Source organism: Oryza sativa, chromosome 7 (assembly GCF_034140825.1).
Source record: "Oryza sativa Japonica Group chromosome 7, ASM3414082v1".
NCBI classification, from domain to species: Eukaryota; Viridiplantae; Streptophyta; class Magnoliopsida; order Poales; family Poaceae; genus Oryza; species Oryza sativa.
Genome location: NC_089041.1, coordinates 25,221,573 through 25,238,248, shown reverse-complemented (window position 1 = coordinate 25,238,248; position 16,676 = coordinate 25,221,573). Strand labels below are relative to the sequence as shown.

General features: G+C 38.2%; 2 protein-coding genes across 3 annotated transcripts; one reads left to right on the top strand and one right to left on the bottom strand.

The window, feature by feature from the left end:
• Positions 1 to 572: 572 nt before the first annotated feature.
• On the bottom strand, positions 573 to 5,944 carry LOC4343867 (alpha/beta hydrolase domain-containing protein WAV2). The gene is made up of 8 exons (NM_001422268.1): positions 5,559 to 5,944; positions 4,023 to 4,058; positions 3,843 to 3,921; positions 3,650 to 3,704; positions 3,456 to 3,572; positions 2,281 to 2,445; positions 1,629 to 1,884; positions 573 to 1,104 (listed from the first exon to the last, which is right to left on the bottom strand). The coding sequence occupies exons 1-8, from the start codon at positions 5,794 to 5,796 to the stop codon at positions 1,088 to 1,090; spliced, it is 963 nt and encodes a 320-aa protein (NP_001409197.1). The 5' UTR covers positions 5,797 to 5,944; the 3' UTR covers positions 573 to 1,087.
• A 5,999-nt stretch (positions 5,945 to 11,943) lies between these two features.
• Positions 11,944 to 16,406, top strand: LOC4343866 (nuclear transcription factor Y subunit A-7). 2 transcript variants are annotated; one of them, XM_015791076.3, is made up of 7 exons: positions 11,944 to 12,082; positions 13,381 to 13,497; positions 13,591 to 13,741; positions 14,390 to 14,496; positions 14,578 to 14,646; positions 15,213 to 15,380; positions 15,759 to 16,406. In XM_015791076.3, exons 2-7 carry the CDS (start codon positions 13,441 to 13,443, stop codon positions 16,119 to 16,121), a joined length of 915 nt encoding a protein of 304 aa, XP_015646562.1. In that variant the 5' UTR covers positions 11,944 to 12,082; positions 13,381 to 13,440; the 3' UTR covers positions 16,122 to 16,406. The 2 variants fall into 2 exon arrangements, with proteins under 2 accessions (XP_015646562.1, XP_015646559.1); XM_015791073.3 differs by having other exon boundaries at positions 13,250 to 13,497.
• The last annotated feature ends 270 nt before the right edge of the window (positions 16,407 to 16,676 follow it).

The window sequence follows — 16,676 nt, the reverse complement described above, 5'->3', positions numbered from 1 at the left end:
CAACGTCTCGTTTGGCATAACTTCATCTCTTCTAGAACTGTAGCTCAACAAAACAGTTTACGATTTTAGCTCCATCCAAAAAGGAGTAAACATAGTTAGAATACTCTCAAAAAATGAACTATTGAGATGAAGTTTGATTTAGATAGCTCCATAGCTTCATCCTTGAAGTTAAATTTAGGAGTTTAAGCACTACCAACTAGACCCTAAAATTTAGTAAAGATATATGGGTACCGTTAAGTCTGATACCTTACCAAATAAAATTAAAAGAATTCGCGTGAATTGAACTGAATGGTTTCTTAATATAATGCAAACCATCTTCGCACTCCATTCCAAACCGTGTCCACAATCGTTTGATTTTACAGGAAACCAAAAAAAATTGTGAATTTAGGTGCATATTTGATTAGGAAAAGAGATACGCGCCTAAATTCGAGCTGAGGACTCAATTAACAAAGTCAGTTCCTTCATGCTGCTTCATTTCATAGTAGATGCCAGTGTTAAGAAAAATGCATCAGGTTCACTCTTCAAACGTGACAATCCTACAACTATCAAACTGGATAAAGCAACGAGTCAATAAGGTCGTGTAATGCTAAAAAATTACTGCCGGTGAAGACATGGCCTATTGATATTGCAACAGTTTTGGTATAACAGGCTTAAGAAGCAGGCAACCAGATCTATAACACCAATAATAAAAAACACAAAACCAAATTGCTGAACCAGAGCCTAAAAACCTATGCATTACACTGTTATACACCGAGGCCAGATTATGACATGGTAATGCGCTACAGTATATTGTAAAAAACTTCAACAAAGCAACATCACAGATTAAATCAAGGGGGGGAGGGGGAATCATCAGTTCAAAGGCTAGGTCTTCTCAGAAATCTATATATAGCTCCAGAGACAAATGTAGTGCTAGGATGGAGAGCAACCTCAAGGTATTCACAACTTTGCCTTCTTCAGGTTGAATGGAGAATAATTGCCTGAATTAATTGTTTGCAGTGAGCTTCAGTTCATCAGGATTTAAATCGCATCACACCAGAAAACTGGAGCCTGGAAGAAAAAAAAAAGAAGGCCGCTCCAGATGTTCTGGTCACTCTTCAGCTTCATCTAGAAAAAGATTGAATTCGTCAAAACAAACTTCTCCAGTCAACAGCAAAAATAGTACGTGGTTCTAAAATTTGAAGGAGATGGGTAAAATATTTGCCAGCAGTCAGACATCAACACTGCTAAAACTGCATAGTGTACACAGATAGACAGAATCACCGATCATCACATAATGATTTGTTCAAGCAAACAAATACTAAATCCCTTCAGATGGGCAGAGAAAATTGTCCATCCAATGAATGGGTTCTGATCCCCCCCAATCCAAATGGATTTAAATCTAGTCACCCAATACAAGGGGTAAAGCCAGGCAGCAAATGGCAAGCAAACAACATAAATGAACTATGGGTAGTATCCAAAAGAAGTGCATTTAATTTATTAAAAAAAATATTTGTCGGCATATGAAAAGTCTAATGCAGTAAACACAATACAGAACTTCAGAATAAATTGACCCTGTCAACAAAGCAAATGGAAAACTTGATAACAGAACTGTCTTGAGAAACTTTTTAATAGACAAGATAGAAAATTACCATCATTAGCAATTTCACTTTTGCAGCTGGTATTACAACTCTGTACTTCTGGAGCATATTGGTCCAGAAACAGTTGGATTGTCCTCCAGTAACGGTCTCCTCCAGAATTCCAGGTATCCATATGCATGCCATTGGGAAAATCAACAAATCTACAATTCTTATTATGCTCAAAAGCTTTTTCATATAGTAACCTCATGTGTGAAGGGGGAACTAATTCATCTTGTAATCCAGAAAGGAAAATAATGGGTTGTTTGACCTGCGAGGAAAAGGTTAAGCGAGCATAAGAAAGGGACACATCAACTAGGCAATAGATAACGCACAGCATCAGGTCTCGGTAAAATAGTAACCAAAAAGTGGAAAGAGTATTTACAAAGATCTGAGGCCTTATAGATTTTAATAATTCTAAGTTCTAACTCTTGTCAATATATATATACAGTAGCTGAAATAATGTAGTAAAAAAAATCTTAGCTTAAATTTCAAATATGCATGCCAAAAAAGCAAATTAGAATATTTGAATCACATAAGAAATTGATATGTATTCTCTAAAGATATGCAACCTACAATCTAATTTTCCAAAATAGAAAAGAAGAAAATGAGAGCGGTAATCAAAGCGTGAAAACAATAGATCTTGGATGTTGATATAGTCACTCACCTCTGCAATGATATCAAGTGTACTCCATGGGGAGCGAACAACACAGTTCAGAAGTTTTGGACCTTTTGAAGAACTGCCACCTATGAACCATCGTAAGAAGGGTAGCATGATACCAGCCATATCCAATATAGATGTAAAGGTGTTTTCCAGTATTAGAGCTGACACCTGCAACATATGGCAACACATACAATGAATTTTACTCGACTTCGAAAATCAGAATTTAACATACCTTCAAGATATTCAGATTTACTTCAAGAAGATTATCTCATCCAAACACCCTTAATGGATGAGAGAATTAGGAGTTGTTTTGACGTATATTAGTTAGCCAGTTGCAGCCAGTCTATTTTAAGGGGGAAAATAGATCTAGGAGATACTCTTTTTCCAATAAATATGAGATTCTGTCCCAGCCGCCTTATAACACATTCCTTTGTTAAACATGCGTGCCACTGCCATCATATCATGTTAGTACAATGTAATCAAGATTGTGCATTGCTTTCAGACACTACAGTTGGTTGCTAGCACTTGAAAAGAAGGGGCATTTTTCAGTGTGGCTACAAAAAGAATGTATAGCAAGTAGAAAGCAGTTCATTGCCAGTGGGAACTTCTCAATATTAAAGATACTATAGTCTCTCTATCAGTCTATCTTGGGATCACTGTGTTACACACAGTTGCTGCTGACATTACTCTTCATCACATAGATCAGTTCACCTTTTCCCTTCAATCCTTAATATTGACATTAAAAAGTGATATGATTTAACTTAAAAAATAGCAGATTGCACATAAAACTTCGGTTTCTTTGGTGAAACTATGTTTGGAGAAGGAATCCTGAAATCCACACTTCCAAAGAAAACTAAGTTCTTCAAATTTCTACAAAGGAGTAGTTATTTCAATATATCAGTGAATTTGAAATTTGCTGGTGGAGTAATGACCGTGATATAATGTCATTACATAGTAAACTAGATTTTTTTTACTAGATCTGTATCAGAACAAAATTGGAAAAGCTGATCGATCCCTAATTCATGTACATGTGCATGTTGACCCACATTACTTAGGCATGAAATATAGGTGCAATGGAGGATACTAGCGTCATCCATCCAATAGCAGAGAGAACAGAGGGGCCTCCCTAACTTTTATGCAGAAACATGAGAGTACACAAGATTTCCTATCATGAGTACCTTGCCAGGATTGTTTTTCGCAAGCACTGCTCCAACAGCACCTCCTAACGATCTCCCAAAAACAACTATCCTGGATGTGTCAATATCCTTCCTCTGAACTAGATGATCAAGTGCAGCCTATTAAAAAGAGAGCAGTAAGAGAATAGACAGAAACAGAAAACTTAACATAAAACCGATTGAACGAATCAGCAAACCTGTGCATCATTTATGATGCCCTTCTGAGAAGGATAACCATCACTCTCACCATACCTACAAATATAATTCAAGGTTTAGATGCACTAGTGAATGGAGGAAGAAGCATGTTTGGACCCACAACATATGGAGAGCTTTGAGCAAAAAGGGTGCAACAAAGATAACAGAACTAGTTTATACTGTTGAGAACCATACCCTCTGTAAGAAAGCATAAATACATTGCACTGTAGTCGTTGCATCATTAGTCGAACAAAGTCCAAACGATGTGCAATATCTATTAAGAGTAAAGGAATTCAAAAGAATATAACCCCATCGTCTATAAGCCTGTAAAATGTGGTATAACTTTCAGTGTCTATATAGAAAATTTCAGGATACTGCCAGCATTTTCTTGGAAGAACAGAATAGTTGGACCTGCATAAGGAAAACACATAAGCAAGCCATAAAAAGATGATGTAAAATTTGTGGAGTACTGAAGAATGAGCAGAATAATGTGTAAGAATATACAGTTATACACAGTATAAGGTTCATGTCATCATAGGAATGCTGGATCGGGAGGACAGTTGCGCAAGAGGATAAAAATCAAAACAATTATTCAAATGCTCTCCTAAAGGTTAAAATTATTGCAATCTCATACAATTAAGCATTATGAAATCTAATTAGAAACAAAGAACATAATCAAATCTCTTCTAACCTAGCATGACAACTCAAAACACCAGCACATGATGCGTTCAACCAACAAAATAGAAGAACGCGAACTTATGCATAGACAACAATAGCTGGTTCATGGTATACATTTAGCAGTATAATCTAGTATATCACTAGCTAGATTATAGCAATGACACTAACAACTAGCATTGATGCCTTGAATAATTATAGCATGCATATGTGTAAACATTAATTTTAAAGCTAGCTGTTTTGGTTGTGGTGTGGGCCTAAGGAGTCAACAACTGAGGTCAGCTAATCAGAAGATAGCTTCAGTTGTGTGGCACGTTTCTTGGGACCAAGAGCCAAGGATGCTGATGTGTATTTTGGATGTATATGTAGCATTTTCCACATTTTTCTCATCGACAAATTACCGCCAGTATAATTTCCAACCCCCGCCTGCTTCAATCAACTCTGCTCACATGAACTATTTTGGTAGCCACGCATGCTGTTATCTATCGTCGGAAAGCAGTATAGTACTTTCTAAACTGCATGTCTTCCAAAACTAAGTTCATAAACTAAACCATATGGTGCAATGTGATTGGCTAATGACTGTAGAACAAGTGAATGGGAAGGAAGCAACGAAGCACGATCAATTCTTCATCACAATATAAAAGTTTAAACCTATCGTACATTGAACATTTATGGGGCTTGCACTACAGAGCATATAAACGATAGAACAATAGAGAAATCCTAATACTAAGCACCAACACATCGCATCGCATACAACAAAGAGTATCAACTACAAAATCACCCCCAAAAAAAGGGAACTTGTTAACTCAATTCCCACTAAACTACATCATAACATCAGTCAATCAGTTCATACTCCAGACAAGACAGACCTATGTAACCAAATTACACAGAAACCCTAGAAATTGACAAAAGAATCTTCGCGAGCATGGGAGATAACTAAATCATCCCGCTACAAATTTCATCACCATTAAGCCCCCCTTTTTTTCTAGTGAAACCCCAATTCCTAATTTCCTACCGAGATCCGCCAATCCAATCGCGATCGAGGAAGCTAAGAGATGAAGCCACGCACGCGAATCGGATCAAAACGCGGGCCTTCCCAACCAAGCCTCGCAGACAGAGATCCACCAACCGAGACCCAAAAACAAAGGCTAACCTAAGTACTAACACACCAGGGAGCAAACCACGAACTGCACAAAATCTAGGAGAGGTCGAGAGGAGGTATGTGGAGGTGCTTGCCTCGGCAGGTGGGGGAGTGGCGGATGAACCAGGAGTGGAGGCGGACGCCGTCGGCGGCGCGGAGCCAGACGTCCTCGTAGATGAGGCGGAGGCGGTCGGGGGTGATGGGGTACGCCCGCGCGATCCCCGGGAGCACGGGCACGTAGACGAGGCGCTCCTGCAGCGCCACGAGCGCCGCGAGCCCCACCACCGCCATGCCCCCCGCGCCGTAGCACAGCGCCTTCAGCCAGCCCACCATCCCCGCCCCCGCCGCCGTCGATCCCGTCGCCGGTGAGAGAGAGAGAGAGAGGCGCTCGCTTCCGTCGGGCGTGCGGCGGCGGCGGCGGCGAGGCGAGATGCTTCGAGTTCCGACTCGTCGGGGCCGGGGTCGGGTTTGAGTTTGGTCCAAGATGTGGTCAGGTTCGAGCTTTTTTTTAAAAAGGAAAAACTGTCCGGTTCGAGTTGGAGTTCGTGGTCAGCTTGTACAATAAGGAAAAACTATTATTATTGGTGTTTGAATCTTCTGAAGATGAAGATGAAAATTAAGTGTTTCATGCAAAATGAGGCTGTAATAACATATGATTAATTGAGTTTTAATTATTATAAACTTAAAAAATAGATTAATTTGATATTTTATAACAACTTTCATATAGAAAGTTTTCGCACGAAACACACCGTTTAACGGTTTGAAAAGCGTGCCACGAGTATCCAAAAGTTAATCTAACTTTTGTTGGAGAAAAGAACAGGGCCATGCATATCAGAGCCGAATCTGGATTCAAGCGGTGTGATAGTTTTTTTTCTCCTAAGTTTTAATCGATTTTTACTATTTTTATTAAATTTTAATGGCTGAAAATCATTTAAAAAGATTTTAGTTGGAATATGTTTTTGTCACACATCGAAATATCGAGATTTCGTGGTTTTCGATCGGTTTTTATTGAGAGGCTAACATTGTCTCTTTACAAAGTAAATTAACTTCAATTGTATTTCGATGTCCAAGTTCATATTGTAATTTCATTGTTGATTCTTAGGAAGTGATTGTCTTGTGTCAAAATGTTAATTTTGACTGTTAGTTTCCATTTTTATATGTTATAACAAATCATGATTAGCGTATAATTCATGACAAATTATATTAAAGTATTATAAAGTTTCAATCTATAAGTACACTTGTCCCTATTAAAAAGTCAACGTGTATTGAGAATGAATAACACACATGCACAACTATGCTGACAACTATTTAGAAACAACGGCAACAACTCTATTTAAAGACAATGGAACTTTTTAGTGGTTTAAAAATAGAGTTGTACGGTGCAAGTAGCATACTTTTATATTTCCTACTACATCTTTCTGTTTGCATTTTAGTTTCCTACTTTTATATAAAGAACTTATATCCAAAGGGATACAAATATGTAAGAAAACACATTTTTCATGAGGAGCTTCTTTATAATTTTGGTTTGAAGCCATTTTTTTAAATATTTGCAACACGGATGAGCTTGCATGTCTTTATATGAGCTTCTACCTTTGTATTATGTTTGGTAAAAAATATTAGTAGTACTAAAACCTTATCAAGTTATGGCACCACTAAAATCTTGTTCGGTTGCGGCTGCAGCTATAGCTACTAGCCATAGTTATGCGTCGCAGCCGCAAACACGTGCCGCAGCTACTGCTGCTGCAAAAACCACTGCTGAACAACGCCTAAAATTGTTAGAATAGAACTTTTACTAATGTGGAAAAAATTAGCAGTAAACCAAGCATCCATTCAATATTATTAAAGTTGTAAAAAATTTTAGGGCTGAAATTGACTTTAGTCCAAACAAAGCGCACAAATTGGATGCAATCAAACAAACCGCGAAAATTAGATGCAATCAAAACAAACCCTACATGCGTTATTTGAAAAAAAAAAGTAGTATTGCACATGCACATTTAACTCGTAAAGAAAAATATCATGGCACACATCTGGATTTGTTGGTCGGGCGTGCTTGCATTATTTTTCTTTATTTTTAATCATTAACACTACCCTTTAATGACCTAGTACTTTAGCATCGAATCAATGCTCAGTGGAAAGGTAGTTGCTAAATAGAACTCTAACTCAAATGATAATAAATTATGTAGATCATTTTCTTCGATGACGTATCTGGCAAGATGCAGCGTGATAGATATGTTTACAGGTGATGTCATGAACCAAGTATAATGTACAACATAACTAAGGACAAACCATCCCGGAAAAATAGAGGTTTCCTAAAGATACTAAGATTGATTAAGGAAGCAAGCTTTTGCCACCTTCTGATCATGGGGAAAAAAAAAGAAAGCAAAAGAAAATTCTTCCTTTTGTGCTTTCATGCTGGCATCATAGAACCGTTGGCTGGCACTTGCTAATCAAACAGGATGGTTGTATAACAAAATCAAGGACCAGAACATTACTTTTACTTGTGCCATTGTTCAGATAAAAACAAGGCTTCTTCCATTAACAAAAACAAAAAACAGAGGGCTCTAGCTATATTCAGTATCAAATTATATATCAAACTATTAATTTTGGATGGCTCTACTTGCTCGGTTGTTACTTCATACTTGCTAACCATGATGTTGAGATATTTCTCTCTTTTTTTATCTACTAGAATAGAATAATAGCATCACCATCATAACACCATCCTTTTAATCTTTTGGGTTCAATTCTTTGGTTTTTCATTGAAAAAAAACATATGGATGTTTTTTATAGATAAACGTAATTTATTAATTATGATGGTTTAAATTGAAGCCAAATAATCGGTAGTGCACATGCTCCATGTTTCTTCGCCATCTATTAAGATTTGACTAATTTACTTCATATTAGTAGCAAGCTAAATATGAACTAGATAATTTTATCTTAAAAAAATGTAGTATCAAAACTTTGCTCAAGGCCGTAAATACTGGAGTATTCATTAATCATTATTCAATTACGTGTGTTTAGATAGAAATACCGTTTACGAAATAAGAGCATGTTTAGATCAATTTGCTACAGCAAATTTTTTTAGCAAAAGTTTTGGTGGCAAAAGATTTGGCATTGCAATTTTATAAGTTAGTGTTTAGATGTATGGTAAAGTTTTGCTATTAATTGCTGCTGCCTCTCTCATGCACGGGGCCGGTGCTTTTTAGCCAAATTTGCTGCTATGGACTCCCAAATGACAAATACCAACTTACCTACTTTTTGTTACTAGTATTTGGATCCATTTTACTAAAAAGTGGTCCAAAACGATAAAACTTTTATTATTTTAGAGGATCCCGCGCTAGTATTAGAGTTGCTGCATCAACGATGGTTTCCTTCACATCTTTTTTGTTAAAATTATAGAGTGATCGGCCAATTCTACGTCACTGACTGCAGGAGCTACTATACAAAGGCGTCTGGTAGAGTGGTAGAATAGAATAGACCTCCACTGGAGAGTCCTGTCTAGAAAGGAACTTTAGCTATGAGATGGGCCCTACATGTCAGCCAAACAAAACAATTGGGAAGGAGTCATCCTCGGCACCGTTACACGTGGCAGCCGAGGACAATGAGGTTGTTGGTAGCTCTCATAATAAAACCAAAATTCATGACCGTTTTATCACCTGCATGATGCCAGCCAAAAAAAAAAATTTATTCTGAGGTTTCCTCTCCTCTTCAGAGAGAGAAACTATAATTCTTCTAGCTACACATGGAATGGTACATGAAAATGATGGAAGAGGCAAATGGAAAAAAAAATGCAAAGGTATAACTATTTATATCCTCGGAAATGCTAAGGTTTACTACTTGTAAAAAAATGCGTATTATATTGCAATTATATTTGTGTTGTAGAAATATATAATAAACAGTGAAAGGAAGCTGGCTTATTGCAAAATAGTGAAGGGGCAACTTTATTAACAAGCCTCAAATCCAATATATAAAATCAATATTCGTAGACATATATTGTATGGCCTTGCGCTTAGCTCGTCCACGTGTTTTGGTATAGTTACGTTGTTCACACCGCACATCCCCATCTAATTTTGGACGGGCCCTCCTCCTCCCCCCCTCCCCCCCACACACACCCACCCACCCATCCTCGACACACATTAATTTCAACTCCTAAGCTTCTTCTGAAGCCTCATCTCTTTCGCTTCGCACATGGCTACGCGGAGTGCGCCGGCGACATGCCCCTCCTCCTTTTGCTCTGACGCCAACCGGCGATCACGCCTTGTTGTCGGTCATCGCCGAGTCTTTGAGTCCGACCATGTCGGCACCCTTCATCCACCAAGCCGCTGCCCACAGGTGTGTTCTCCCTCATATCATAAAATCTTACTAAATCCTTGTGTTGTAAGTTCTACTCTTTTTTTAGTCCCTATGTGGAGACTAGAGTCCGTCGATGAGATTCGGTTTTGTGATTTTCTATATATATATTTTTTACAATTTTAGTAGTATTAAAATTACTCAACAGGATGAAAGTGAAGAGATTAAAACACATGTTGGTTTCTTGCCTAACTGCAATAAGTACTCAATTTTGTGATTTCCTATCTTGTGTTTCAATTCCAACCATGTATTAAAATTGCTCAACTAAGATGAAGAGTAAAACAACTAAAACATATATTGGTTTTTTATCTGACCGTGGAGACGATATATCATTATACATGTATTAATTGTTATTGATATTGGCTTTGGCCTATCACCCTAATACTCCATGCTTAAATCCTAGCTCCGTCCATGGTTGTTCATGTATTTCCTAGGCCTTTTGATCAGCAACCATCCGTGCCATCGTATATCTCCTTCATTCTACTCTCTGTAGTGGCTGTTGTTGCGACTAACATGGAAGGGTCAACAGTGTGCATCTCAACTCGTGAACCATGATCCCCTTTTAGCCCTTGGCCTCTTCGCCCCCTCCTCTCCTTAGGAGATGTGTTTTTTCTCTTAAACCTCCACAACTCCTTCTCATTCCCAAACTACGTTGAGCTAAACTAGCGCCGCTCTTCTATGCCCCCTTTGCCCTAGGTGCTAAGCCATTGCTTGATGACCTTTTGTGTTGTTTTGTTCAAGTAGTAAGGGGTTGTTTGATTGAATGCCATGCACATTATTACACCACATGTTAGGCACGCCATAATTTATTGTTTATTGTTTGGTTACTTGTTTCAACTATGACAAGTCACATTTTGTTGCTCCATAGGTCTACTGTCCACATGCATGCCATACTCTTATTCTCTAGCTAAACATTACCATACTTGTGGCCAATGAATTGTTTAACACACTTTGTGTGCCGTACTACACTCGTGACAGGTTGAATAGTGACAATGCCAGCCAACGATCAAACATGCCCTAAACATGCTTGGGAGACCCTGTTTCTCCAAAAAGCTCCAAGCATTTGTAAGTTGTGCATGTATATGTCACTGTATAAGTGTATGAATCTCCCATCTATACTCTTAAAATAAAGAAAGCACCCAACACGTTTAGAGCCGCGTGACTGTTGTTCCAACTAAAAAAAAGCAGTTGTTCCAACTCAAGAACTCAATGTTGCAACATCAAGTTTCAAGTGTTGTCCAAACAAAAGGAACATCCTATTCGCTTTGTCTTAAAATATAGCTATCTTTAGCGTTATTCAAAACTATAGTTATCTTCCGCCTATTTTTTTATCTGAACCAATCACAACCATCTATCATCTAATTTCTCCAACTACTCACTTATCTCAACCAATAGCAACTATCTATTATCTAATTTCTCCACTACTTATTTGTTTCAACCAATCATATCCATCACTCATATAACTTCACGTCTATTCTTAATTGCTGTAAAAAATCCAGAAATTCTAGAAGTATTTATATTTTATATTTTAGGATAGAGCTAGCGAGTAGTATCTATGAGTTATCATTTGGCAACACATTACCATTCCAAAATAGTACTTTGAGAAAAAAAAAGGGTAATGGCTTTACTCCTTATTTAACTGTTAGCTCACAGGAATCTCCATAAGCCTTGGAAAATAGAGCAACCTATCCATAATTAGTTCTACCCTTCTCAAAAAACATAATAACCTTTGGCATACAAAATAAATCCTATTAATATATCTTCACTTACTCTACATACAACTAATTACAACCATCTCGCATTTAATTTCTCCACATATTTTTTCTTAATTAATAAATAATTGCCTCCATTTTATTTTGCCTACTTTCTTTATATTTATAATACTTGTGCCAACTTCATGAATCGCTAGGCAATTATTTTGGGATAAAACAGCAGAAGTAGAATTTTAGCATAGCCATATGCCTCTATGCACCTTCTGACTTTTCTTGGTGCATCTATCAATTTTATTGAAGATGTGACGTGTGAGTGTGGAAAGAAAGGCCAAACATTTCTTTTCCTTTATTATATACCAAAACAATAAGAAAGCTTGATTTATACCTACAAGTTTATATAGCAGGTCGCATATTTGGCAGCAAAGAGAGCATAGAGCACAGTCCTCTCCTCTTCCCCGTGCTCCCCATTTCTGCTTCTTTTCCCACAAATTTCTCTCTCTATCTCGGAAAGGATTCGGGAGACTTGAAGAGAGGAGCTCGAAGCGGGACAGGAGAGAGAGGTACATCTCTATGCGCGCCGCTGCGCTACTCCCTCCTCGGAGAAATCCCCAAATTGTGTTCTTGCATGCGTCGTCCTAGTAGCAGAGAGCTGTCCCTTCCATTTTCCTTTCATGGAGTGGATTCTTGGTTCTTGATTACGACATGCTGTGTTTGGTCCAGTTCTTATCCCCTGCGATTTTTTCCCATTTCTTTTCTCTCCCTTGTTCCACCTCGGAAATTTGGGTTCTTTTTTTCTTCTTCTTTTGATTCTTGGTTGGTTTGTGTTGCATAATTTCAGTTCTTTGTTAGGCTTGCTTCGGAGTTGTAGTTAGACATCGCAAGATGCATCCTTTCGAGGAAGTCAATGCATCCCCTGTTGTTAGCTGACCACTGTATATCGAATGCACTGTGAGTTGTGTTTTAGGCCGTGGAGTGGGTGGAAATTTGACTTCCCCATTGCAGGATTTGGTAACTTGAAGCTAAATTCCGTGTGAATTTGTGACGGTATCAAGCGATTGTGTCTCTGATAAGATTCTGAATGTGTGAACTTGCTGCGATATGTTCTGATTTACTAGTGGTTTAGCTTTTCAATCGTTATTCTGATTAAGACAAGGGACTTCTTCTGTGCATATGGATTGGCAATTTGGACTCGAGAACAATCCACTAAAAGTTGTGTAGGTTATCTCTTTATGATCTGCATGTAATAAATGTAAACCTGAGACTGATGTAGGCTACCTCTTATTCGAGAAAAAGAAAAAGAGGCTGATGTAAGCTACCTAATGTGCATTTTGTGCTTATTCCTCTTGATCAGGTTGTTTCTATATAAGAATTTTCTGTCTGTCTACTTAGGGTAGGATGCTGTGTGTTATTTGTAGTGGTACTCTTTTTAGGTTGATTTATTTGTTTTTTTATTCAGTTATTTCCTACTCTTGCAACAAGCACTTAACAACCTACTCTGCCTACTCTGTTCCTACTGAACAGTACCACTATTAAGTATTACCTTATTATGATATTAAGGTAATATCATAATTTATTTGCTTTTATGGTTCAGAATCTCATGATTCAGTTATTTCCTACTGTCTCTATTCAGTATTACAACATCTATTGTCGTTTTTTTTAGATAATTCAACACCTGAAAGTAACTATGCATAATCATATTCCAGTTAATGAGTAGAAACCTTTAATAGGCATCTTTTGATAGAAAGGATTAGAGCTAATCCTTTGATGGGCAACAAAATCCCCACCAATCTGAAGAGGTCAGGTTAAAAGCCCTATCAGTTCAATTTGCTTAAGTTAATGTTATCAACTTGTCTTGAAGGCTAATTATAGAAGTACACGAAGAAAAATGGTGCCTGGACCAAAGTGAGACCATCTCATAATGCTAATGCTTTTGCGACAAATGGAAGATCATCGAGCCCATACTACGCCCAACTATGTAAGTAGTAGTTATTGATGGTGCAACCTGGGAATTGCTGGCTTTGCTACTCCCATGAGTAACACATTTACCAGCTAGACTCTGCATGTGTAGGATTTTTTCTCTGGAGATTATCAGATGAAGCAGTTAGGTCATAAGATGTATGATCAAGATTCCCCGTCAAGCGATTCTGGACAGTCACACCAAGAAGAATCTGCCATGAATGATAGCAGTCCAAATGAGCGACATACCTCAACACAATCTGGTAATGCATGATATTTAAAAGTATTGTCATAATGGTAATCCGGTCTTAGTATAGTTTCAGATCTTATTGTCGCAACATATTCTTCGCTTCAATCATGTCTCTTTAAAACACATTTGTAGATGCTGCTTCTTGGTTGGCAATCGTTTGTCTATGGATGTAGTGCCAAGTTGAATGTATTCATGATACCAATACGTTCAATGATTATTTGCAAGCTCATCTATGCTATAGTGCAAGTGACTTTATGGTAGCTGTAAATTGTGACGAGCTGCTGTGGTCTTAGGCAACCTTTTTTCTGGATTATGTGAACTTTTCATTTGAGTTTCCACATGAAACCCATATTGGAACGAAGAGTATTATCATGTGTTTCCACATGATAATAGTTCATATGCGTCAAAACTCAAAACCATGTCATCTGTTTTGTATGTAATGCTCACGTTTCAAATTTTCCTTTATTGTTGTTATTACTATGCTTCTCACCAAACCTTCGAGTAATCTTTTGCATATTCTGAAGTGACAGTTTTGATGAGTCTGTCATTTCATTAGTGAGTTTTCCTGTTATTCCTTCTAGTGCTCAATTTACATCGATTATCTCTGTTAATCATTCCGGTGCCCAACCTAACATCTCGTTTGTCCTTTTTTCCCCCTCAGACAATGATGATGGTCATCAGATGCCAGATCAGGACAAAACAAAGTCAGTATCATCGTTGGGGAATCCAGGAGCTTTGCCTCCAAAGCTCAACTATAGCCAATCCTTTGTAAGTTCATGCAATTGTGTGGATTGTTGCCCTCTTTGAATCAAGTGTTACTTTCAGTTGACCAGCTATGTTGTGTTCTAGGCTTGTATTCCTTATACAGCTGATGCATACTATGGTGGGGTCTTGACTGGATATTCTTCACATGCAATTGTGAGTTCACTCTACCATTTCTGTTCTCACATCAAATTTGTACAATCTTTGACGATTCAAGGTGATAAGATCATTTTTCTCCCCTCTTCATCCATTTACAATTTGATGAGCATCGAAGATCTTATTCATTCTGGTAGTTAAGCAATTGTTGCAGTCGAGTATTATTCAGAAGCAAAACAAAAGAGTAGACAGGTGCTTTGAAATAAAAGAGAGGAATTTGCAGGGGACTCGTGCATCCTTTTTGTTGAACTTCATTAATATTTAGAAGGAAAAAAAATAAAACAACAAAGAGTCCTTTTAAATAAAACTTAAAGGTGGGGAGTTTGCAATTGATTCATGCATCTTTTTTAGATTAAAGATCGTAGCTTCATCGATGGATTTTGGACTTCGTACAAACCATTTCTAAGCTTATCAGCTAAAAGATGCCACCCAATCAAAACTGTCTTCCTGAGAAACTAGATGATATATTGTATAACACTTATTTCGTGCATCTTCGCAGTACATTTTTTTAAAATTTTCTTATGGCACAGCATCAACAATTTGTCATTTGTGTATTATTTACCCAGGTTCATCCCCAGCAAAATGGTACAGCTAACTCCCGGGTGCCGTTGCCTGTTGAGCCTGCAGCAGAAGAGCCAATATTTGTAAACGCAAAGCAGTACCATGCAATTCTTAGGAGGAGACAGATACGAGCTAAATTGGAGGCCCAAAATAAGTTGGTGAAAGGTCGGAAGGTAATACGAAATGTTGCAATCCTTCCTGGTACCCTTTTTTTTTTCTTTCTGCTATGAAACTGTAAAAGAGATGCTCCTGTTAGTACTTCCCTAATTTTCTTAGATACATGCTGACTGCTGCACTGCATCTTTACATATCTTTCAGCTAAAAATTCATTATCCTGCCTTGGGTTACTTAGGGAGTTATCTGTGCTCAGAGTACATCTTTATGCTATTCATTGATCAAAATATTTGGACTCAGTATGTTTAAAGTGATCACCATCCTCAATCACATGGGTGATTCATTTCTCAAGGCAAAATAATAGCTACTTACAGCTATACATTTTAACTTACAATTACCCCTGTTATAAGTTAAAAACATTTCTCCTGTCTTCTCAGCCATACCTCCATGAATCTCGGCATCGCCATGCCATGAAGCGAGCTCGTGGATCTGGAGGGCGCTTCCTCAACACAAAGCAGCTCGAGGAGCAGAAGCAGCAACAGGAGGAGGAGGCCGCATCCGGTGGCGCGAGCTCTGGCAATAGGACATGCCTTCAGAATGGCACCGGTAGCGCGCCTTCAGCTTCCTCTCCCTCTGAAATCGCGAGCGTCTCAACCAGCAGAGAATTCCTTGGTAACCATGAGCAGAGCCACTTCCCCTCAGCTGGCTTCCTTCCCACAATGAGCTTCAGAGCGCAGAATGGCGGAGATGGGAAGCTGGTCGCGAACGCCATTCACCAGCGCGTTTCCATGATGAGGTGAGGTGAAGAGGGGTGAAGTGGGTTCAGCTCAGCACCATCACTTTGGCTCTCTCCCTGCTGGTGGCAATTCATCCTTGGCTTATGAAAATACCTTATGGGAAAAAAAAAAGTAGTTTCATCCTCAAATGGACCAAACATGTGTGGCTCCATTTTAAGTTTTCCTGTAACTAAAAGCACTGCAATGATCAACTGACTGTTGGTTCTGTTTGTGGATGCTTATATCTGTACTTGCTGTATCTAATACTGAACTCTAAGTTGAAACCCTGAAACTGATGGTCCCCGTGAATATTGTAGCTTGCATTTTATCTGATTTTTAGTTCCTATCAGCTTTTGCATTCGATGTGACGACCTAACAAGTTAGAATGGTCCCAAATTTGAGTCATAGAACACGTTCTGCTGGTTAATGTGTCTCCCTCCTTCCCAAAATATAAAACACTTCTAAAATTTTTAATGGGGATTAAGCAGAAATGTAAATTAAATGAGGGATGGTTGCGGTGGGTTGAGATAAGAAAATAGGTAAAGAAATTATATGTGGAATTAACAAAATTTGAACGCT